This window comes from Psammomys obesus, unplaced genomic scaffold (genome assembly GCF_907164565.1).
Source record: "Psammomys obesus unplaced genomic scaffold, mPsaObe1.curated_primary_1811, whole genome shotgun sequence".
In the NCBI taxonomy this organism is placed as follows: domain Eukaryota; kingdom Metazoa; phylum Chordata; class Mammalia; order Rodentia; family Muridae; genus Psammomys; species Psammomys obesus.
This window is the reverse complement of record NW_026586589.1, coordinates 8286373-8299310: the sequence shown is the minus strand read 5'-3', so window position 1 is coordinate 8299310 and position 12938 is coordinate 8286373. Positions and strand designations below refer to the sequence as shown.

Genomic DNA, 12938 nt, shown 5'->3' with positions numbered 1-12938 from the left:
TGGAACTTCTCTCCTAGATTCAAGAATCAAAGTCATGAGTGCAAACTTCCACCGCTCAGTCCACAGAAGGAGAGATAGATAGGGCTGGTGAAGCCTTGCGTACACAGGATCTCTTCCCTTCCCAGCCCCTGGGGTGAAGGAGCCGCAATGCCACTGGTAGACAGCAGGGGGCAGCAGTAGCTAGCGAACAGTTGCAAGAGAAGGGCGGGCGGGTCAGAGCTACGTACTGGAGGTGGGAGTAAGGAGTGATGGTCTTCATGTCAATTGGCAAAATTGTATGTGCTTTCTTCTTCACATAGAGGTTCTTATATTATTAGTGAGGTCTGTATGGACCACTGTTTCCGTGATTCCCTCCTACTCCATCGGTGAGCTTTATCCTCACCAAATGAGACCTGTGTCTACTCCTTCATTGTATGTGGATGCTCTTTCGTGGGCACTGACCCTTCTCATCAGGGTTCAGATACCCTTAGTAAAACCTTCACCTCCTTAGTAAAATCTTCACCTTAGTAAAATCTTCAAGTCTGAAATGGGCTGGGGGAGTAGTCTGAGATCAGAGGAGAATCTCGGTGCCCACAAAGAAGTTTGGGGTCCAAGAAGCAAGCGGTCAAAATGAAACATATGCTTCTTATTCCGTAATGCCATCCACGTCCTAAGCAGGGCTCTTCCATGGGGTCTGAGACCTCCAGAAAAATTTCTGCCTCCTTAATACAGTTTATGCAATTTCAGTGAAGCGTGTATCCGTTCAGAGGAGTTGATGTCTCCTTGACAAAGTATCTGTTCCCTCGCTGAGATCCATGACTATTCCACAAGGTTCCTATGTGCTTAGGGGGCGCCCAGACCCTCCCCTCAGGATTGGTAGCTCTGGATCATATATCTGAACAAGAGGAGATTTTTATTTCTACTTTAGTGTGTGCTAAGCTTATAGTCAGTTGGACAAAGATCTGGGTGGCAGGCAGGTAGGTGGGTCACAAGGCCTGAGTAGGAGTTGCCTGCTTCAGACCCCAGACTCACTTTTGTAGCTAGATATTTAAAGATCCTTGTCTTGACAGTCTGAATTTTTAGATGAGGTGGCCTTTTCTTGGTGACAACTGTAGGTAGGAGATGGAGGTCTCCTAGGCTTCTTTCTGAGTAAGAGGATAGAGGGAAGCCAGAGGTAAGTAAACCCAATTTGTAGCAGATGGTAGTATACGTAGGTGAATTAAGGAATGCAAACGATTCCTCTTTATGTTTTTATTATTCTGCATAACTCTTGGTATTTTGCAAGATCTGGCTTCTGTTTGTGTCAGTAAAAACAGACAGCACAAGAACTCAGATTTGACCCCGAGCTGATCATTATTTGCTCCCTGACTGTGAAATTTCCCTTCCTTTCCCAAATTTACCTTTTGTGAAAAGAGAACTTGTGCTTTTCGGCAAAGATCTGAAGGACCTTTCTGGTTTTCACTTGGAGTCTTGTACTTTATCTCAGGATGGAGATTTATGGAGGCAAAGAGAACGACAGTATGTCCTCAGAGGTGGTAAAGAATCAGAATGACCCGAGTTGGTAAGAAGGGTCATATCCGGGAGCTGTGCCCTCAAGGTTGTGGAAGTTTTTCCGCGGGAACGGAAGAGGGGTGTTGTTCGGCTGGAGTGTCATCCAGAAGGAACTGTACTCCGCCTGGCTATCCAGTTCGGTGGAGTGACAGGATTGTGGAATCAGACCACTGTGAATGCTCAACGGATGACACAATGCCTCTCATCAGCCAGCCTTTCCCGTCTCAAGCTGCGCGGCGCCGTAACCCAACCCCCACCTGTCACTCCAAGACCCTAACTCGGTCACTCCACAGCCCTGCCTCCTCTCCTGTCACGTCCAGCCGGGCTACACCCCATCACTCCACGGGCCCGCCTCCTCGCCTGTCACCTCTGGTCCCGCCCCCTCGCTGTCATTCCAAGGCTCCACCCCTCTCCTGTCATTCCCGGACCATTCCACCGGCTCTCGCCACGGCTACACCCCTTCCGGCAAGTCAGCTCCGCCCCTGCCCCAACTTTCCTCAGCGGTTTCTGCTGACCCCGCCCCTTCACGCACGGCCCTACCCACTATTGGATGCCTGGAGCACGGCCTCTAGCCTCAGGCTCCGCCCTCGCCCGAGGCCCCGCCTCTAAGGTCGACTTGTTTTCCCCGCCCCGGCACCTGCCGCGACCGCAACGGCGGCCAAGGTGCTCGGAACCTGACGCGATGGGGCTTCCCGAGGAGCGGCGCAAGAGCGGCGGCGGGAGCCGGGCTCGCGAGGAGACCGGCGCCGAGGGCTGGGGGCGGCGTTGGTCCCCGCCGCCGGAGGTCAGACGCTCGGCACACGTCCCCTCTCTGCAGCGCTACCGCGAGCTGCACCGGCGTTCTGTGGAGGAGCCACGGGGTGAGGCTGGGCCCGGCGACTCTGGGGGGCGCCGGTGAGCAGAGGAGCGGGACTCCGAGGGGAGTTAGCGAGCTGCCTTGGAAGGGAGGAGGGAGATGGAGGGTCGCTGACGGGGTGGGAAGGGGTTCCGAAGAGGTGGTGCTCGGTGAGAAGAAGGAAGGAGCTGTTGAGGCGAAGGTTCCTAGAAGTTGGGGGACTCTCTGGCGACCTGGCGGTTTTGTTAGACGTAGGTTTTCACGAGGAGGAGCGGGGTTCGGTGAGGAGAAAGTCCCAGGAGTACGAGAATCCCTGAGATGAAAGGAAGGGCTCCAAGGAGCAAGGGTGAACCTTGAGGGAAGGAGGCCCTGAGGAGAGAGAACCTTCTTCAGTTCAACAATTGCCTCTCTCAGACCTTTAACGGAGCGCGCTCACCTCGTTTAGAGTACAGTTGAACAAGTTGTTATTATGTCGGGTTTTGTTTTGCTTTTGAAAAAATAAATTTGGACCTAAGCTCCAGTAATTCAGATTCTAAGAGATAAGCCTATGCCTTTAAAAACGTGTCAGGATAGCTTAGGGAGCAAAACCACATCCTGGCCAGGTCTGGTGGCCTATGCCTTTAATCCCAAGCACTGGAGAAGCAGAGGCTGGTGTTTATAAGTTCAAGGCCAGCCTGGTCTGCAGAGGTAGTTCCAAAACAGCCAGGGCTATATAGTGAGACCTTGCCAAAACCAGAAAACAAACAGCTATAAACCCCACCGTCATACCCTGGTTGAGAGGCAGCAAGCCACGTATCACATTCAGAAAAAGGCATAAATAACTTTACTGGCAGTCTTGGGAAGATTTAAAAACCTGCATTCAATTTTTTCATCTCCAAGATAGGAATAGTAACACTAGATTCAAAGACCATGAAGACTAAAGTGGGCAGTAAAAGGTCCGTTATCGAATGTTTGATGCCCAGCAGCCATTAAATAAGCAATGATTTGTTTAAGAACAACAATATGAATGAGGCAGATACTAAGCAATGCAAAATAGTATTGAATCAAGTGTGAAGTTGTTCATTGCTTCAAATAATGTCCAACTCTGAGTCCTCAGGTGTCTATATATCCAGTCTCATACCTTGTATTTCATTTATATTCTGTTCCCAAATTTCACAGGACTATAGACCGTTTGTATTTCACACACCTTGATGGTGTTATGCTGAACTAAACAAGACTATGAGTGAGATTTACCACCAAACCTGCTTTCTTCCCTGATTATCTTTCTTTCTTTCCCTTTAGTGCTAATTTTTTATTTCCTGGTAGTGTCAATGGCACTATCCTAAACTGTAAATCTCTTCCATCATCATCTTCTCTGATATCTTTTTATACCTATGAATTATTATTGTTTACTAAGCAGTATTTCAGTTTGATTTGATATGGGTACAACCACATTTTATGGAGAAGGAAACTGAAGCTTCGAGAAACTAATTTACAAAGGGTCATAAAGCAAGTCTTTGATGAAGTTAAAATAGCTCTCAGATTGACCCTTTCTTCCATTCTTACAGACACTTTAAGAAAGCAGAAGCCATTTCCTAATTTGTCCTTAGTCTTAACACTTTCGCTTGCTCCAGTGGACTTATCTAAACACCATTAGGCCAGTACTCTGGAAACACTGCTTTCACACAAACTAAAAAACTGTGTGTGTGTGTGTGTGCGCGCGCGCGTGTGTGCACGTGTGTGCGCGTGTGTGCGCGTGCACATGCGTGCGCGCATGTGTATGAGACAGGGTTTTGATATATAGTCCTGGGTGTTTTTTTTTAATGGCCATTTAGTATTTTATTATATTATAATTTATATTACTAGTTTTATCAGTTTTTACTTGTTGGGTTTTTAGTTTGTTTCAAGGTGTGTATATGTGTGTAGACTAGAGAACAACCTTGGCTGTCACAGCAAGCCCCAGAGAGCCACCTGTCTTTGCCTCAAGGTACTAGAATGACAAATGAATGCCACTATACCAGATCCTCATGCTTGTGTGGCAAGCACTTTACAAATTGAACTATTTCTCCAGCCCTGGTTTTATTGTTTATTATTTTTTAAATAGTCTGGGTTTCATGTAGCCCAGGATGGCCTCAAATTTCCTGTTAGCTGAGGCTAACCTTGAACTCCTGATTCTCTGGCTCTACCTTCCAAGTCCTAGGATTACAGGCCTATATCACTGTACCCTTCTATAGTTTCACTATTGTAGTGTTGCTATAGAAACCTTTTTAGTAATGCCTTCTTTCCATGTTTTGGGTTATTTGCTTGGAATATATATGTATTTCCAAAATTGAGTTAGCAAATAAAGATTCTAAAAAGTTTTACAGCTCTTGCCAGGCATTTCTTACAATGTGTTAATGTATAAAAGTATCTGATTCTTGAAACAGATCTCATGTAACCAAAGCATAGAATTAACTTTTTTAAATGTTTGCTAGTTTTATAGGTATACAGGAACACTTTTGGTTGGTTTACTTTTTGTTTCCTTAATAGACTGAAAGGTGGCATGGCATGAGATTTAGCTTTCAATTATATTGTCCTGTCCCAATATACCAGCTTATGTATTAGTTCCTGCTGACACTTTCTTTATGTTCAGTGTGCCAGCCTCTAACAGTTTCTCTAAACATAAACCCTTGTTTCCTCTCACACCATAGCAGTCACTTTCATCTGGTTCCAGAGTAAAATACATACCTATTTTTTGAAAAATTAGCAAAAATGTCTTCTCAAGGAAATCAAAACTTGACTTGGTAACCTGTGAAATCTTAGGCGAATTATTAATGTCTCTAAGCCTTGATTTTCAAATCCACAAGAAACAAAATAATACATACCTCTTAGGGATATAGTAAGGACTAAATTAAGTAATGCATATAAAAACTTTAAGTAACATTGCACACAGGAGTACTTTTGCAAGTAGTTGTAGAAGGGAACGCTCAATAAATATTGTTAAGAGACTGAACAAGAAGTAGATGATTGTGGAAGACAATATGGGTAAAGAATTGTTTTATTGATTGCCTATTGGTCATTGTGCTAGGTACTGCAATGTATATGATTTAAATAGGTGGTAAAAAATGGATTGACACGTGTGTGTGTGTGTGTGTGTGTGTGTGTGTGTGTGTGGATTAGAGATAAGGTCTCATATAGGGCATGCTGGCTTTGAATTTCCTATGTAAAGGACTCATTTTGAACTGCTAATTCTGCCCCTACCACCCAGGTGCCTGGATCATAATAAGCATGTGCCACTACACTTGGCCCTGGATGGACCTCTCTGAGTATAGAAGGAACAATCTGAATTAAAATTCGGGGATAGACTATAGACAGGAAAGTAACAGGTGACTAGAGGAGACAGCTAATGAGTTCTAGGGCAGGGTGACTATAACTCGGTCTATGCATATATTAGCATTCCATCCGATGATAAATATGTTTGAGATACTTAGTGATAGTGGACATCTCCTTTCCTTGCAGAGTTCTGGGGAAACATTGCCAAGGAATTTTACTGGAAAACCCCATGCCCTGGCCCATTCCTCCAGTACAACTTTGATGTGACTAAAGGGAAAATATTCACTGAATGGATGAAAGGAGCAACTACGAACATCTGCTACAATGTGCTGGATCGAAATGTCCATGAGAAAAAACTTGGCGATAAAGTTGCTTTTTACTGGTAAAAATAATTATCGTCTACTGCAGATAAAAAGAAATCTTGTATTTATATAGTGTTTCATAATTCACATTGTGCTTTATAAAATCTCATATTTTATACTGTTCCATAATTCACAGTTTGCTTTATTTTTAAATTTAAAAAACATATTATTAAAATTAACTAATTAACTAATGAATTGTGTATGGATGGCATATGAATGTGAAGGTCAGAGGACAACATTCAGGATTTGGTTCTCAGTCACACCCCGTGGGTTGTAGGAACTGAAATCAGATCAGCAGGCTTGGGGACAAATGTCTTTTATCTGCTGATATATCTTGCTACCCCCTACCCTAACTCCAGATACTTCGAGACAGAGTCTTACTGTGAAATCCTGGCTGGTCTGGTATTTGCTATGTAGTGAAAACTGGGTTTGAACTTGCAACAACCGTCCTGCTTCAGCCTCCTAATTACTGGAATTACAATTGTATGCCATCCACCCTGGACTGTCACAAAGTACTTCACATTCCATAAATTTACTTGATGCTTACAGAATCAAGAGTAGAGTAAGAGAAGTGTCATGAGAAGAATAAGCAAAGTGTCATTAATTTAATATTTCAGTAATGAAAAATACATCAAGGAAATTAAATTATTTTCTTCAAATCACATAACTACTGGGTAACAGAGTCAACATAAAGTCAAGTGGCCCTCCTGTTCTTGGTTTATGGCTTGAGATGAGGAGAATGAGTGTACAGGAGAGAACAGGACTATGTTGCTTTTTTCATTCTTGCTTTGGGATAAAAATTGAGTCAGGTTTTGTCTAACTCTGTCATTGTTATTCTTACCTTTGGTTGAACTAAGTGTTTTATACTATGTTTAGCAGCTTAAAAAAATATTGTATTTGGGCTGGAGAGATGGCTCAGAGATTAAGAACACTGGCTGCTCTTCCAGAGTTCCTGAGTTCAATTCCCAGCAACCACAGGGTGGCTCACAACCATCTGTAATGAGATCTAGTGTCCTCTTTTGGCCTGCAGGTGTACACACAGACAGAACATTGTATACATAATAAATAAATCTTTTTTAAAAAGAAAAGAAATACCATACTTGATGCTCAGAGTGTAACTACTATGCCTGACAAGATTGCTTTTTAAAAATATATGTTTTATTAGTTCTTTGAGCATTTATTACAGTGTATTTGGTTGTCTTCAATTCAGACTCCTCCCCCTAATTCCTCTCAGATCTACCCTCACACACCTACCCCCTCAGACTTGTCTGTGTGGGATCCCCAGTGTATGTTAACATCGTCTAAGAAACAGTGTTCGATGGAACACCAATTTGGGAAGGACTGCCTTAGTAATCTGCAAATTCACTTCCAGTGTAAATTTTCTAACTCTATGGTAAGACATCCTTACTTGGCTTTTATAAATCACTTGGTTCAACAATAGTTTTTAAAGATGCTGGGTACTGGGGCTAGAAATGGCTCAGTAGTTAAAAGAGCATAATGATCTTGCAAAGGACCCACAGTCAGTTCCAGAACCAACACTGCAGTTTATAGCTCCAGCTCCAGGGAATCTGATGCCTCTTGTAGATGCCACAAGTACCTGCACGTATATGCGTGTATACACATACACACACACACACACACACACACACACACACACACACACACACACTAAAAAACATTGTAAAAAGATAGTGGATACTCAGACTTGTATTAGGTGTTATAATACAGGGGTAGAGAAATGAGAGAAAGTACCAAATGGACAATTGATTTTCAATTCTTTTATATTTACAGTAAACTATGAATGGATTACATTTGTTATAATGAAATGAAAATATGCTAGATATATAGTTGCTTACTTTTGTTGAGCCTACTTTAAAAATTTTAAAACTAACTTCAAACCAGTTTTTATAAGAGCAGTGTAGTAAATGTATTAAGATGACATTTGCTCTTTGTTTTTTCTTTCTTTTCTTGTGAATATACTTACACTGATACCTCTTCCTTCGCTTTCTCTACTGCTGCTGCTTTTTGTGATACTGGGTACTAAACCTACAACTTTGCACATACTAAGCAACTACTCTACCACTGACCTATACTCCCAGCCCCCTTTTAATTGTCTTTGAAGAAGAGATTGCTTCCTGTTATTACAGATGAGAATTTTAATCTCAAACACCCCTGACTTCTCTCTAAACATAATTTTTAAATTAACTGCAAACCACTGTCTTTATAAGAGCAGTGTAATAAGTGTATTACAATGAGATTTCCTTTCTTTTTTTTCTTTTTCTTTCCTCCTCCTCCTCCTCCTTTTTTTTTTTTTTTTTTTTTTTGCAATAATGTCTCACATATCTCGGGCTAGACTCAATAACTGTGTAGCCGAGGATGACCATGAAATTCTGATCTTTCTGCCTCTACTTCCTTCTACTGAGTCCTGGGATTATAGACCTTACCATCGTGGCCAGTTTATGCTGGGGACCTGTGCCTAGTAGACAAGCTTTCTACCAATGGAGCTACATCCCAGCCTTGGCATTTTATTTCATGTACAAACCTTTTATTTTTTCTGGAATCAGTAATTACCTACCATCTTTTTCTTGTACTTTATACTCAGAACTCTCCAAACTTTCTAACATGTATAGTCCAAGTCTTTCTCTCCCACCACAAGTCTTCTCTTTTAGGGCTTACTTTTTTCTGCTTTTTATTTTCTTTTGTTATGAGACAGGGTTTCTCTGAGTAGCCCTGGCTGTCCTGGAACTCATTCTGTAGACCAGGCTGGCCTTGAACTCACAAAGATCCGCCTGTCTCTGCCTCCCAAGTGCTAGGATTAAAGGTGTGTGTCACCATCACCACCACCTCCTGGCTTCTGCTTTATTTTTTAATTGATTCTTTAAAAAAAATAAAATTTTTAGTGATTTTTTTTTCTGGAGGTACTAGGCTTTGAACCCAGGGTCTTGTGTTGTCAAGGCGAGCACTCTTCCACTAAGTTTTATCCCCAGCTCTTGTTTTTTTGTTTTGTTTTGTTTTGTTTTTGTGAGAGGGTCTTTGCTATGTAGCCCAGGCTGTTGTGGAACTCATTACATAACCCAGTTTGGTTTCAAACTCAACTGCTTTACTTGTCTCAGCTGCTCAGATACTGAGATTTCAGGACTGAGTCATCATATCTGGCAAGCTTTCTTTTCTTATGTCCTTCTTGGTTTAAATAGTGTCATTTAGATGAATATACTATTACATACTACATTTGTAGTTCATTTCTTGTATTGGGACATATATATGCACTGAAGTAATCCACAAGGAAAATAGCACTTTTAAGAGTGTATAATAGTTAGCTAAAACAGAACCACCACAAAGAAGAATTTGGCCTTTTACTTTGCTTGGCACATAATAAATGTTTATGGAATTATATTATTTTTAGAACTCTGTGTTGGTACGAGTCTACATAGGTCAACTTCTTTATAGATTAGCAGACCTAAGATTAACTAGAAAGGATAAGTGATTTGCCTAAGGGTTGTATACCTGTTTGAAGATAAAATGGAGACCAATCTCCAGATAGTTTTACTAGTCAATTATACTTTTCTTCAATATGATACTCCCTTATTCAAATAGTCCAGCACTAGACTGTGACCGGTAAGAAGAGAAATTAGCCACATTAGTCAAATGAATTTATTTTCAAATTAAAATTTAAAAACCAGATAAGATTTGTTAAATCATGTTTAAATGTTCCAGGCACAGGTATGATGGTGTTTACATTCTATTTGGGGAGACCAAATAGATATTTAAAATTGCTTGCTACCAAAAAGTACAAAACAAACAAACAAACAAACAAAAAACGTAAACAAAAGCAACTCAGGAGGTAGGAGCAGAAAGATCAAGGAGTTCAAGGCCAGACTTGGCTACATAGAGAGTTTGAAGGCAACCTGGGCTGCACCTTATCAAAAACACAAAATAAAAATAGCTTTTTTAAATTTTGTTTTATTTATTTGTTTGTTTGTTTGTTTTGTTTTTGAGATGAGGTTTCTCTGTGTAACAGAGCCCTGGCTGTTCTGGACTCACCTGTAGACCAGGGTGGTCTTGAATCTACAGAGATCTGACTGCCTCTGCCCCCCAAGTACTGGGATTAAAAGTGTGCACCACCACACCTGGCTAAAAATAGCTTTTATATTATGGAGTTGTCAATTGAATAAGATTAAATAGGATAACAAACTCTTGTAGCCAGTGTACTGGCATGGTGAAAGGGCTTAATAGATATTAGTCACTCTTACTGTATTTTTGGATAGTAAAATCACCAAGTCTCCAAACCTTATACATACAAACAACATTAAACAGACTCAGCAGGTGGTATTTATGTATTTATTCACATATGTAAAGTCATAATAATTTTTTTAAAGGAGGCCATAAATTTGAGAGAGTGTGAAGAGGGGATGTGGGAGGGGTTCAGGAAGGAATGATGTAATTATACTTTAATTTTTAAAAATTACAAAAAATAAAAATAATTTGAATGAGACCAAGTCTCTTTAGAATAAAAGGTTTATGTAAGGAACAATTTATTTATTTAACAAGTACTTGTTGAGAACTTACTATGTACCAAGCCCTGTTCTGAACAGACAAAATTCTTTATGCAGTGCAGAGAGACAGACAACAAACAAACAAAATACGACAAACAGGAGTTGAGGATATAGCTCAGTTAGTCAAGTGCTTTCCCTACAAGGACTTGAGTCCAGTCCTTAGAACACACACACAAATATAACAGACACATAAACAAATATAGTGATAAGTGCTATATAAAAATGCAGCTCACAAAAAAATGCAGATCACTGGGAAAGGGAATGGCAGTACAGAGTGGGATTGATAAAGGAAGATCCTTTGATAGGGTTACAGCATTTGGGCAGAGATTTGAAGGAAAGGATGCAATATGCCGTGCAGTAATCGGGGTAGAGAAGAGAAATGTTCCAGATAAATAGACGAGCAAGTGTGTACTGGTGCTTGGTGTGTTTGAAGACTGTTAAGTTAGTATGGCTCAAGCCATGCGAGGAGAGGGTCAGGAGAAATACTGAGGCCAGCAGGCTACTAGACCATTTAGAATCATGAAAGCCAATGTAGATCGTGGCTTTTTATGCACGGTGACATGGGCATGCATAGACAATCATGAGCAATGACATGACAGTGACTTGTATTATATTTAGGATCTGTTTTTTAAATTGAGAATAAAAAGTAGAAGCTGTGAGACCAATTACAAGATATTGTAGAAATCTGGGTGAGACATGATGACTTAGGTAGTTGTAAAGGTGATTAAAAGTGCCCAAAATCTGGATCTATTGTGAGTCAAGAGTCCATGGAATTTGTCTTGGAAGGTTGTCAGCCTGTTGACCTCAACACTTCTTAGGTAGTGAATAAGGCACAGAAATGGGAGATCACTGCTTTTGAGATGATAAAAAGATTCTTATAAAGAAGAATGATAATGGTCACAACTAGATTTAAGAAGGTTAATCTGGAGCTGGGCCAGATGGCACACACCTATAATCCTCACAATTGAGAGGTGGAAATAGGAGCATCAAGAATTCAAAGCCAGCCTCAGTTACACTGCAAGTTTGAGGCAAGCCTAGCTATTTGAAACCCTGTCTCAAAAGTGAAAAACAGCAACAACAAAATGGGTATGGAAGCAGGAGTGTGAATCTAGAGAACTTTAGAGTTTGTTATTCAGGGTGGAGATGCCTGAACTGGGTGCTGTTAATGGGTAGGCAAATCCAAAGTTGTTGGTCTTTGGTGACTAGGGACCTTTCTTAGAATAAACTAGAGATGGAATTCTAGAACATATGACAAAATAACAGTCATCAACCATTCTTCCCACTTTCTTCTCATAAACTTCTTTGCATTTAGCCAAGGCTGGTCTCTAACTTAACATGTAGCCATAAATCAGATCACTTACTATCTCTTAGTGTCCTTTTAACCTACAGCGTTCTTCCAGCCACCTATAAAACATTTCACTCGATATCTCTCACTGAATAACTATCCTAATAGTTTGTGACCGATTATTATATTATATACAAACACGTAAATCATCACTAATATTTTTACCTACCATACTAAGACAAAGACAGTGACAGAGAAATTACAGGCAAAGCCTTATTTTGGAGGGCAAATTTAATCCCTGTTCAAAGGAGCATGTGCCTTTGAAAGAATATATTAAGCAAGAGAATTGTTGATTCTTTCCTTTTTCTTCTTCTGCTTCTGTTCCACTCATTCTTACCTATAATAGTTTTCTTTCTCTAATGAGCTAAAATGTTATCTTTCCATCCCATTCCCGTCAACAGACTGTTCTCTCCTGCCATGTGGGTTCTGGAGATCAAACTCAAGTTGTCAGGCTTGGTGGCACGTGTTCTTATCCAAACAGTCATTTTACTTGCACAAGATGGCCTTTGAAAAAGAGCTAATGCTTAATCTAGTCATCCTAGTTTCTATTTGGACTTCTTTTCCTCCCACTTGAATTATAAACATATTGATTACAACTTCAAAATTCCACATCTAGGGACTTTGCACTCTAATTTCTTTGAACATTTTACTTTAGGATCACCTTTAGAGCTTATGGATTCTCCCTGATTCTCAAATTCTAAGATCTTCCCTAAACATTAGTGAGTTCAGATCAGATTCATTTCTTAAGTTATCACACTCAAGAAACAGAGCTCTGTAGGATAGGCAATATGGAAGGTAAAAAGAAATGATTGTCTTTCATGGTTTTTGTTAATTGTCCTATAGTTCCTTCTGACAAACCTAGAAATTATCCTGTAAATAAATCAAAACCACAGAGTTACTCTGTAAGGTGTTTTCAGTAATATGTGGCTACTAGAGGAGCCCATTAACATAGACATTAACTTACCTATTTAACTCTTAGTTTTCCCATCTGTTGAGTGGGAATAATAAGAGTTTGTATCACA

The 12938-nt window shown here is 40.6% G+C and overlaps 1 protein-coding gene and 1 non-coding gene across 3 annotated transcripts in view; one reads left to right on the top strand and one right to left on the bottom strand.

The window, feature by feature from the left end:
- Positions 1 to 2146: 2146 nt before the first annotated feature.
- Acss2 (acyl-CoA synthetase short chain family member 2) overlaps positions 2147 to 12938 on the top strand; it is a 42079-nt gene continuing 31287 nt past the window's right edge. The window contains exons 1-2 of one of the 2 annotated variants that reach the window (XM_055602351.1): positions 2147 to 2390; positions 5843 to 6038. In XM_055602351.1, the coding sequence (XP_055458326.1) occupies positions 2213 to 2390; positions 5843 to 6038 (374 nt within the window). In that variant the 5' untranslated portion in view covers positions 2147 to 2212. The remainder of the gene's footprint in view (positions 2391 to 5842; positions 6039 to 12938) is intronic. The other variant, XM_055602352.1, reaches the window with a different exon arrangement.
- Positions 12747 to 12876, bottom strand: LOC129672819 (small nucleolar RNA SNORA18). The gene has a single exon (XR_008719568.1). It is a non-coding gene; the product is annotated as a small nucleolar RNA SNORA18 (small nucleolar RNA).